Source organism: Cyrtonyx montezumae, unplaced genomic scaffold (assembly GCF_038088225.1).
Source record: "Cyrtonyx montezumae isolate F1298 unplaced genomic scaffold, pur_monq_1.0 scaffold_3, whole genome shotgun sequence".
In the NCBI taxonomy this organism is placed as follows: Eukaryota; Metazoa; Chordata; class Aves; order Galliformes; family Odontophoridae; genus Cyrtonyx; species Cyrtonyx montezumae.
The window spans coordinates 137,625,023-137,637,169 of NW_027072034.1; the positions used below are offsets into that span (position 1 = coordinate 137,625,023).

At 41.9% G+C, this 12,147-nt stretch overlaps 1 protein-coding gene across 1 annotated transcript in view; it reads right to left on the reverse strand.

Annotated features, from left to right (window-relative positions):
- Positions 1 to 273: 273 nt before the first annotated feature.
- The window catches only part of LOC136051471 (ankyrin repeat domain-containing protein 26-like), a 58,414-nt gene continuing 46,540 nt past the window's right edge, over positions 274 to 12,147 (reverse strand). The window contains 10 exon segments of the mRNA XM_065740911.1: positions 274 to 533; positions 2,028 to 2,073; positions 4,660 to 4,906; positions 5,314 to 5,549; positions 6,193 to 6,474; positions 7,192 to 7,289; positions 9,369 to 9,378; positions 9,484 to 9,577; positions 9,771 to 9,946; positions 10,764 to 10,916. Coding sequence (XP_065596983.1) covers positions 385 to 533; positions 2,028 to 2,073; positions 4,660 to 4,906; positions 5,314 to 5,549; positions 6,193 to 6,474; positions 7,192 to 7,289; positions 9,369 to 9,378; positions 9,484 to 9,577; positions 9,771 to 9,946; positions 10,764 to 10,916 — 1,491 coding nt within the window. The 3' untranslated portion in view covers positions 274 to 384.

Sequence of the window (12,147 nt, forward strand, 5' to 3'; positions counted from 1 at the left end):
ACACTAGAAACATTAACACGAACAATGAAAGGATTTAAACAGAGAAAAGGGAATGCTTTTGTTAAAACAAGGAACACAAGTGGAACAAAATAACACATCTATTGTAATCAAAGGCACTTAAGACAGTTCTGTCAAGTTAAGAACCAACATTACTCAATCTGATAGTAAGAAAAAATAGATATGGTTCTTTTCCTGAGTGCAAAACATATCAGCTGTACCTCAGTAACCAACAGGGAAGTGCAGAGTGCTATTTTTTTTAGTACATTTAGAACTTATACTCAAAACGCAATAAAGATGTTTCCATATCTAAGCTACAGGATGGGAAACCACAGACATGCCGTGTAAACAAAATAATTCCCAGTACTTTTCCCTTTGCATTTTTATTTAGATCAGGTAATTTTTGGTTAAGACATCACGGTACTCCTGTATTGCTCTGCAATGGGGATCCTGGTCAACACTGAGATTTTTTGAAGATCCATTAATAGAGACCATTGGAGAACCTTGAGGAGATCTAGTTCCAAGATCAGCAGTGGCTGGAGAGAAAAGAAGCAAGATTCATGATGTTACTTTTACAGTAGACTGAGTGAAATAAGTCACTGTAAAAACATTACTGGTAGCTGAACAGGCTACGCTCTGGAGACAGATTTAACAACTTCCAAGAGAAACAAAAAGCAAAAGGGACAGGCACAAAGGAAGAAACATTTTTTCACATTCAGTAATCAATCAACACAACTTCTAAAACTACAGAAAGAAATTCCAGAGGTCTTAGAATCATAGAATGGTTTGGGCTGGAAGGGACCTTTCAAGATCACCTAGTACCAACCCCCCTGCTATAGGCAGGGACACCTCCCTCTAGACCGGGCTGCTCAAACCCCATCCCAGCCTGGCCTTGAACGCCTGCAGGGTGGGAGCACGCACAACCTCTCCAAGCAACCTGTGCCAGCGTTTCAGCACCCTGACTTTGGGAGTAGAGAATTTCTTCCTAAAACCTAGTTTAAATCTACCCTCTTCCAGTTTAAAGCCATTTCTCCTCATCCTGCTGTTTCATGCCCTTATAAAAAGCCCCTGCCCAGCTTTCCTGGCCCCGTCAGCTACTGGAATGTTGCTATAAGGTCCCGCTGGAGCCTTCTCTTCTTCAGACTTAAGAGCTCTAGCTCTCTCAGCCTGATCCCACAGGGGAGGTGCTCCAGCACTAATTATTTTTGTGGCCCTCCTCTTGTGCTGGGGGATCCAGAACTGGATGCAGCTCTCCAAGTAGGGTCTCATGAGAGCAGAGTAGAAGGGCAGAATCGCCTCCCTTGACCTGCTGGTCACAATTCTCTTGACGCAGCCCAGGATGCGGTTATCCTTCTGTGCTGCAAGCACACGCTGCTGGCTCACGTTGAGTCTTTAATCAACAAACACTCCCAGATCTTTCTCCTCGGGGCTGACCTCAAGCCATTCTCTGCCCAGCCTGCATCTGTGCTTGGGATTGCCCCGAGCCAGGAGCAGAACCCTGCACTCAGCCTTGGTGAACTTCACGGGTTTGGCAAAGGCCCACCTCTCGAGCCTGTCCAGGTCCCTCTGCATGACATCCCTTCCCTCTAGCACCTCAACTGCACCACCCAGCTTGGTGTCATCTGCAAACTTGCTGAGAGGGCACTCGATCCCACTGTCCGTGTCACTTAAAAAGATGTTAAAACAGCACCAGTGCCAGCAGAGATCCCTGAGGAACACCACTTGTCACTGGTCCCCACCTGGGACTCTGAGTCTCTGACTGCAACTCTCCTCTTCAGAGAATCCACAAACAACACTGAATGCAATGAATGTATGCAGAAAGAGAAGTGATGACTGAAGTCCATAAAAATCTTACTTCAGGGTGTTTTATATGTTTGATGTTTGTGCCTGAGGATGAAAGGTGACTTCAGCTTAAGCCAAGTGTGTCTGTGTGGGGGAGGTGGTTTGGTCTCTGTGTTTTTTCTCTTTTTTACACAGAAGTTACAGTCATAATCTTCCTTAAAAACACTGATAGCAGAGTACTACATTACCTCGTTCAAGTTCTTTAGTGATTTTTTCATCCAGTTCTTTCCATATCTAGAATTATACATAACACATAATTGAATTTTCAAGTTACATTTTTGTATCATAAAACTTACAAAACAATTTTAAAACCCACACATAAATGGCCTATTAGAAACCAAAAATATCGCCCCAAATGGGGACATCTTGGTTTGGAGTTTGAGTTTTCACAAAGACAGTCTCTTGGTGAGTGAGGCTGTAGCTTTCTCACTGCTGAGCAATGTTAACTTTGGCACAAAACAATACAGAATTCACCAGCTGGACCATAACAGGGCATAAAAATACAGGAAGAAAGCACAGTGGATTTATAAAAATGTAGATATGGTTAATATCTATCTTCAAACACATATAAAACACATTACTCCTTTGTTAACTTTCTTGTTAGCTTCCTTACAAAGCAAGTACTGCAGATTTTATTATGTAACAGAAACCAGCTTGGATCACTAGAAAAGAGCATTTACCCCTTGTCCCCCCAGAGCTGGTTATTTATTGTGATTTATTCTGAATGAAAAGTCTTCATAAGGAGAAATCAGACCTTTTCAAGGGCCACAGTCCAAACACTCTATGCTATTATTAGCATTTGATGGTATTTGTGACTCTTGCATTATTTTCCACCAGGTCTGTAACACACAGAAGTGATCGTCAGCATACAGCTTCCTGGCTTATGTCCTCTGCAAATACACGACGTGCTTGGAGCACGTGGCCTACGCAGAGGGGCTGAGAGCACCAGGCCTGGTCAGCCTGGGGAAGAGAAGGCTCAGGGGGTTTCACCCATGGGTGCAACCATCTGCCTGTGGGATGGAGTGTAAAGAATAACAAAGCTGGGCTCTTTTTGGTGCCCAGAGAAAGAACAAGAGGAATAGGCAGAAGTCAAAAGAGAGGAAATTCTTAAGACTGCTACAAAAGCAGAGTGCAGATGGAATAAAATCAGAAGGGGAACAGAAACAGAGATGGAATGGGAAGAAGGTGTTCCCTCTTACGCTACCAGTAGGAAAACTGGTAGCATGAATCCATGCACTCACACTGGTTGCAGCTAGTAGAGTTCACCTTTGTTTCCTGTGCTCCTTTCTTCCTTTTGTTTGTAATCAGCACAGTTTGTTTTTTCTAATAGCTGCATGGACAGAGGAATCAATACCAGCAATTTGGAGGATGGCAGTGTGAAATATTTTCAACCTCTTGTCCTTGAAGCTATTTCAAAGCTTTTGCACAAATCAAAGTCAAAATCTAAACAAGCTTCCTTCTCCCAGGAGATGCATACACTCTTCTTCAGATAACCTCCCTTACTTTGAAAAACTCCAAATGCGCACAGAGAGCTTTAAATAAAAACCCACGTGCAAGACGACTACATAAGGCACGATGCAATTTAAGCTCCTTAACTCCCTGTCATTATGAGCTTTACTGTCAGGAGTACTTGTGATCTCCTTCGGCCAAGAAGGCAGCACTTAGCTTGAATTTAATGGCAATACAGAGGTGTTGTTTGCTGCTGGTTTTTTTTTTTTTTTTTTTTTCAATGGAAGGGAACAGATTACTGGAAAAATCTGAGGTATTAACTGAAGCTAACACTGAAGGAAAGAAAAGGCTGAGTGTCGTATAAACTCCTGTCTTTCTAAGTAGTCTGGTGAACAGGCCAAGTACTAAGTAGCACAACTGGTAGAGTACTTCAGAGTTACTGCTGTGTTGCAATCATATATAAATTGCTGCAAAATACTAGAAAGCTGTGAAGACTTCCTGAAGAGTAGGCCACTCTTTCTTCAGGTAACAGTACATAGCAGATGTATGGGAACTGTCGAATCAGGGCCTGAACCACTGATTGATCACCTGAGGAGAGCACTGAGTCAGCCACAGGACCACAGGGGAAGGCAATGTATCTGTGTGACCAGAAGGGGTGGAGTCTGGCTCCACCTCTCCCAGACCCCATTTAAGGGCTGACCACCACTGGGGAAGGATCTCTTGCTGGAGATCCCTCCCATGTGGAGTCCTGGGCGCGTCTTGACCATCAGCTTTTCTTTATTTACTGCTTGTCTGTATGCTATCCAGATAAATCACACAAAATATACCATCCACCTCTGTTATTTTCTGTGTATACTATTCTTTTGGGTTATCTACCCTACAGCAGGAAGCACAAAAAGCAGTGTTGCCTAGGCACAGCATGCATCCCACAGTAGTGTAGGAAGAAGCAAAGCAATCATACTTATACCGTCCTAGTTTTGAAGCATGTCTTCGTTAGTATTAACGTACAAAAAGAAAGTATCAAGATGCAGATCAGCAAGGAAAGAAGAAGTGGCTTGACCAGGGATGTCTGATAGGCATCACTAAGATATCAAGTTGCCCATTTTAAGTATGTCAGACACTTATCTTCATACTATACATCAGTTTAGTAAATAGCTGAGAACTTCCGATGCCACAGCACTGCTTATTAAATTTTCTCTTGTTAAAAGAAAAAACATGAAAACCTTATATGTATATAGTTCTGTATGTGTATAGTTATATAGTTCATTAGTTAGATGCCAGTATTTCTGGTGTCTGAGCACTCCTGGAATTTTTTTTACAATCTTGATGCCCAAAACTCTTCACCACTTAAGAGTATTTCACAATGCTTACCTTAGCCATGTAGGCTTCAACCTTTCTTTGCGGTGATAACACATTCCCAGCTGTGCCTAGGAAGCTTCCTCCTAGGCCAAGACTTCTGTTCAGGGCCACGTGGTTGTCAAGATGTCCCAGTTCAGCCGAATACAGAACTGGGCTTGTGGGCAGACCTCCACCGACGAAGCTGCTTGCAATTAAAGATTTGCTTCTCTGGCACGCCTGAAGGAGCTTAGTGTTGGCTTCTGATAGTTTCTCATTAGCCCTGAAACATTCAAAAACACATAAAGAATCATCTTTGGTAATGTTTTTGCAATGTCACTTTTTCCAGGTCCTTGACTGTTATCCATCTTCAGAAAACAGAAAGCATTCAGAGTCCAAAATGAGAGGGGCCAAAAGGCAGCCTATTAAAATGCTATCAACTTCAAACACACTCTAGTGATGCCACAGCTAGTGGTGTTACTGCTAGAACACTGAAGTGACATCACAGCAGTTGCAAAAATAAAGGGGAAGGTTTCAGAGGGCTCATTCATAAAGACATCATCTTAGGTTTATGTCTGTAATACTGACAAGACATTGAAGAGGGATTTTACGAGGAAACTGAACAAGGTTTTTCATGCAAGCTACTACTAATTCACATTTCATTACCACTACAAAAAGGCACGGACTTACCTTTCCAGCTTATTTCCTAGGCATATTCTAGCTTTCATTTCTTCCAGGTACCTTTCTTTGTATCTTTCTGCTTCTGCCTTTGTGGATTCTTGTTGAAAAACATTGTCTTGTTGAGTGTTCTTTATTCTGTCCAACTCATATTCGAGACTTTCAATTCTGTGCTTTAGTTGGTTTGTCAGTGAGGCACGATGACTGGCTCTAATTTGTTCTAAACGGTCCTGGGAGGCTGCCTGGGCCTGAAGCAGATAACACAGTTTCAAGCACTGCAAAGAAAAAGTGAACTATCTTTCCCGCCCCAGAGCACAGTTTTACAGAGCTGAGGCAACTGTACCTACTCACTACCATCAGGAAATCAAGGCAGAAGCCCAGAACCAACACATTACATAACTGTTTTCATCTAAACAGAGATCTGCTCTTAGCAATATTACTTAGCCTTCTTTTAGAAGCTGCTCTGATATCTCTGTAGGACAGGGCACACAAAAAGGATTCTACAAAGAAATGATGAGAATTGCCCTCCCCTCTCTTCCTGCCCCATGGCAACTTCAGTGACTCATTCCCTGAGCATTTTATCCTGTACAGTGACCTGTATCTATGGCCAAACCATCTCTAGGTTGCAATATTCCCGTGCTGATGAGCAGCAATATCAAGATCACCAGTCTGCAATATCCTTTAAGAACTGCAAAACAGACGTCTGTCACAGGAATGCTATTATGTTGGAAACCTACAGGCACACTGCACACACAAAAGCACGTTCACCCAACAATTTTTCATTCTCCTGTACAGGAAAGACACACGCACAGCACTAAGCATCAAATAAAAAAATGAAAAATATATATATGCTTAATAAAAATGACAGACAGACTCAAGAAATTCATTTACCTGCAAAAAAACATTGACTTCTTGTAGTTTTTGTCTGACTTCTTGTGCGGCTCGTTCATCTATCTCTTTCTTATACTGTTCTATTTGGATGAGATTCACTGTATTAGTCTCCAAGTGATGTCTGAGTTTTGCCACTTCTTCCTTAAGCTGGCGTTTGTTCTTCTCCAGTTTTTCATGGCTCTCATGCAGAGTATGCAGCGCTTCTTTCAAATCCTGGTTTTGTGCTTCCAGATGGATGCATTTTTTAGACTCTAACTCCAGCTTCTGAGAAAGTTCAGTAACCTACAGACAGTAATAAAATGAACTCAGAGGGGTGTAAAATTATTCTTTAAAAATTCATAAAGGGGAATACCTTCAGGACTGGAACTGTCATCTGCTGACTCAGTATCAAAGCCGAAGGAAAGTCAAGCTCATCTTTTAAAGGAAGAACAGCTTTTAAACTGTTGCCAATAGGATTCCTCGAGTTCCAGCCTTCCTCAGCTCTTCTGCAGCAAGTATTCCAAATTCTGCACCAAATTCCAAATACAAATACCAAACTAGCAGAATTTAACTTGTGGGAATAGGCTGAAAGGTGCTAGGGCTGCTCTTCTGCTCAATGGAAATCAAACTCAACCCAGATATCAGAAAGAATGTCCATTGTGCTTCAGGGAAGCGCTTCAGTACAGAGCTAAGTGGGCACGGGAAACAAGTGCTCCTCCTGCCATTGCTCTTGAAAGCTTTGTAAACAGAGCTTCAGAAAGCAGCTTCCACAGCAGTGGTAAAGGAGGTTACTTCCTCTCTAGGTCAAATCCGCTGTCTGGTTGCTAGAATACGTTAGGAAATATGAGAAGTTCCAGAAGTTTCCAAGGTCAACTGTGAAGCCAATTTCCCCTCCTCCCCCAGAAATATAACTTTTCTGTACCTCCTGAAAAGCATATTACAAGTTTCCAGAAATTATCACAACTCAAACAAGCAAACAAACAAACAAAAAAACAAAACAAAGAAACAACCAGAACTTGCCTTTGTTCTTAATCTGTCAACTTCATTCACCATTTCAGAATACCTTTGCTTCATTTGTTCTTGGAAATTACGTCCCTTTGCCTCCCGCTCCTTAGATACTTATAGACAGGGATGAGATCCCCTCTGACTCTTTTCAAGGCTGAACAGACCCAGGTCTCTCAGCCTCTCCTCATAAGGGAGGTGTTCCGTGCACTTTATCATCTTTGTAGCCCTCCACTGGACCCTTTTGAGGTGATCCCTGTCTTTTTGTACCAAGGAGCCCAGAACTGGACACAGTACTGCAGGTGAGGCCTCACCAGGGCAGAGTAGAGTGGGAGGATCACCTCCCTTGACCTGCTGGCCACACTCTTTAATGCACCCCAGGATCTCATTGGCCTTCATCGCCACCAGAGCATACTGCTGGCTCATGGGGAGCCTCAGCACAGGCCAGTACATGTTGCAAGTGCAGACAGCACATATCTGTCCCTCTGCCAAGTTCAGCACAACACTGGGGCACATGATTCTTGTGAACATTTAATCAGTTCAGATGCCACACAAACAGGCTGATACCTGTGGATACTAACAGATGCCCCCACTGAAGCAAATGCCCTCCTCTTAATGGGTTTCATCCCAGAGAGCTGGAAAAAGATGTAGAAGAACAGCTTCTGCAGTCCCTCTGCTAATAGGTCAGCTCACATAGGTAGCCACAGCCCAGGAGAACACCTCGCAGTCTAGAGCATTCATGGATTTTCCAACGACCAGCAGGCTCTTGTGGAAGAGTCAGCTCTTCTGAAATTCATCAGTGTCTCCTCTGTCACGACCTCCACATCTTGTGTGTGGCTGTTTACTAATTCTGGTTTTGTTCCTCGTGGTGTTTTCTCAGACAAACCAGAGGAGAGGTGGCAACTAGTTTAGTACTTTGCACTCGCACCTTATTTATTCTGCAAGGGTTTTAAGCTCCTGCTGTTCTGAAAACTTGCAGCAGTTCCTCCAAAAACTGCACTGAAAATAAGGGGTTTTAACCCTGCCCAGAAATCAAGGGGTCAGACAACAACCAGAAGGAAACCAAATAAAGAACTGAGGAACTGCAGCCTTGCTCCGTGTGCTCTACTGGTATCAAACCACACCATCTTCCTGACAGGACAACTCTAGCATTTACAGAGATGTACCCTGTTGGCTTCTATTCAATTCCTTCACGATTCCCAAATCACAAAAGTACTCAGGGCCTGAGTGGCAGGGATACAAAAAGCTGAGTATGTGAGAACTCAAGATCATCTGTTTTTTTAAAAAATTGTTTAAAAAAACATATAAAATTGTTAGCAATTATCACCTCTGCCATTTGGCTTCTGGAAGAAAACTATGAAGAATACAAAGAAACTTCAAATACAGAATCATAGTATTGCTCAGGTTGGAAAAGACCTTCAAGATCATCAAATCCAACCACAACCTAACCATACTACTCTAACTCTTAACAATGAACACGCAAAAGAGCTTCTCTCATCCACCATACATTTGAAAACAATGCCGTCTTAACCAAGGGGGAAAGAGCAGGCACACGTGTCTTCTTGAGTCAGTAGCACAAAGTTCAACTTCCACACATAGCTATTTTCAGAACCACTTCCACATTAATTGACAACCACAGGTATAACAAGGCCTACAGTTCACTGCTTAGAATACATAAATAATTTGCTTTATATAAACCACAGGTGACATCACCTTATTTATGCTAATATCAATCACCTTATTTATGCTGCTGCCACTGAACAGGGGGAAATTCCAAACCTTTCACCAAGTTCAGAAAATAATTCCACAGGGATTTCTCTCTACTGCTTCATGAAAACAAATACACATCAAGCAGCCAATGGAAAAGCAATTCCACACAGCAAAATCCTTGTCCCAGCTTGATGATGTCAGTCAGGCCTCGAGCATGAAGCTCTTGGAACCAACACACATGTGAAATTTCCCTAAAGAAACCTGCAGAATTCCTTTCAAGATGCACATTCCAATACGTGTCTGTCATGTAATGTCATGAATGGTATAAAGAATAAAATATTTAAACCAGCAAATTAATGTCAAAACCTCAGCGTTCAGTAGACTTGATATATTATTACAGGAAAACTCTTAAAACCAGAAAGCTGGGGAATGGACCAGCAGGATTTTCAGAGTACCCTACAGTCAGCAGAGCTCAGGTGACTCACCTCCTCTGCACTGTCCAGGAAAATCATATAACTTTCCCATGAAAAATATCCAGCTAGGCTCAGAGGCTCCCCACCACCCCCTAAAAAAAAAAAAGCAACTTTATGACTGGCTTACTGAGGCTGAGGCTTGCAGATCCTTCTGAAGAGCTTCAATTCTATTGGTTTGTTGTTTGCTTGTGGCTTCCAGTCTGGCATTTTCAATTTCAAGTCTTAAAGAGAAATAGAGATCATATTAGAGAGATCCATAATAGCACAAATTGTGAAAGAACAATGTGAAAGAATGCAATCTAAAGCAAGAGCTTCCTTCAAAAGCACGTATTACCATGGCAATGCAACAAGGCAATCCTGATGTTTTCAGACTCCCAGAAAGCAAAACCTTGCTTCGCTAGGTTATTTTCTTACCTCTGCACATGTTCTTCCAGTTGCTTTATAGTAATATTAGTTCCAGAATTTGCTAACAGAAGGTCTTGCAGTTTCTGGGAAGAAGCTGATATTTCTCTTTCCTGATAGTCTAAGACAGCCTTCAAGTCATGAACACAATGCTCAGATTGAATACGCTGTTCTTCGGACTCCTGTAACTGTAAAGTAACACTGAGAATCTGCAGCAGCCAGGTTAGTTTCTCTACAGAGAACTCAGAGGGTGCTGCAGAATTTGAATATTGCACATACCTACATACACCCCCTACCCAAAGTACTGTAATCATTTACAAGTCAGTCAAACTTTCATTTCTCATAGCAAACAATCAACAACAGATGGTTGTAGAGATATTTCATCATCTGTTACACTGGCCTCTAACATCCATCCAAAGGATCTTGTGTGACACCGTTATGAGCGCTGACACTGTCAATCCTGTCTTCTCAGTGACATGTGACACTCTGTAGCTACTTGCCTGCTATTCTGTAGAAAATATTAATTTCTAAGGACCTGCTTACAGTGTTTACAACCAAGCTTATAAGATACAGAGCAATAATTGGTAAATTTAGAGCAGCTGTGTGAGATGTTGCTTGAAATAGTGGGAACATCCCACCCACAAACAAATTGTTAAGTTGTGTTTGACACCAGGAGGGGGGAGCAAGTAGGGAGAAGAAAGAACGCTGCTGCAATACCCTGCAGCCTGAAGAAGAGCTTCAGCTTTGGGGCTGAAGAATGTCCCCTACTTGCAAAAGAAAATAGTTGGGGTTTTTTTCATGATTCCAGCAACTCTTTTCTTGCACTACAAAGGAAGGAGGCCAGCTGGCAAAGATTTCAATGGCTTCATGAATTATGACAGGGTATCACTGCTAACCTCTTAACCTCTCTGCTACTCACATTCAGAACATAATTTTTCTCTTCTACACCAGAAACAGGGAAAAACACCCTCGGATTTATAGGTATGAGTTACAGTTTATCTGTACCTTGGTTTTCACCCTGTCCAATTCCTTTTGCAAGCGCAAATTGTCTTCCTCAAGATCACTGCGGCACCGTGTAGTAACTTCAAGTGATGCTTCTGACATAGACTGCTTCTTAAGAGCTTCAGCAAGCTCCTGCTGCAGCTGTCTGACCGTACACTGAAGAAACAGAAGAACAGGAGGAAATGCATGACATATCACTTTACTTCTTTAAACTGTCTAGATGATATAATTCAGTCTTCAGAGTGAATTGAAAGGTAAGAAATTTTGTCTCCACCAGCAGGCACTTGCACACAGTAACCTTTATCACACAAGCACACTGCCATCACGTATTCTTTTTCCCCTAAGAAAACACAAAGAACTCTGCTGCAATGTTTGACTGCAGATGTAACTCCAATGATCAAAGGTGTGACCTTATATTAGACCATTCATTGTGCTTTTCTTTCGCTATGCAGGCATAATTAAATCCACATGTGTTCCTGAATCTCCTGTGAAGCTTTAAGAAGATGCTGAATCACATCCTCTTAGAGCCTTCTTACTGAGTTCACTGTGGATTAATATGTTCTGTATCTAGGAACTTCAAAAGGAGGGAGGAAGAATATAAAGCAATTCACAAGTTAAGACAACTGACAACTCTCTAAGAGTTATTTTCCAATGTTGCCCTTAAAAATAAACAAAAATAAGGCGTCTATCTGACAGAAGAGTAATTTCAGCTCACTACTCAAATCGTTGGGGGACACAAACTTTATTATCAAGGCATCTAAAAACTGAATGTGATCATTTCCTATTCTCTAGAAAGGAAAGAAAGATTAACCAAAATGGTTAAGCCAACTTCTTAATCATTACCCTACCTGGAATCGAGAATACTTTACTTCTAAGAACATTCATAATGTATTCTCCCATTACCTACAGCTGTATAACTGCTCACAGTCACAGAATTGCAGGCATTGGAAGGGACTTCAAGAGATCATCTGAGTCCAACCCCTTTGCTGAAGAAGGTACAAGGAAATCCTTGCTCCTACCATCCCTGTTATGTTCCAGTCTTTCTCATTTTCTGTAATCTACACGCAGATATGGGAGCAATACTTGTTCCTTGCACATTCAAGACACCAAGAATGCTAGTAATCTGCATGGCAGCACATTTCATATTCATGCACTCTATCAATTTTCAGGAGGAGATTTACTTATTTCCTAATTAGTCTTTCTTCCGTCTGGCTAAACAGATTTTTGCAGAATCATAAAGAATGAACACATTTACATAAGTCTACACATCAGAAAATACGTAAGACTTCAATCAGTGTCTGAAATCAACTTCTTGGAGGATTGGCACATGCCTCAGAACTCCTAAAACACACACATAAATTAATAACTGCATAACACTAACACTTCA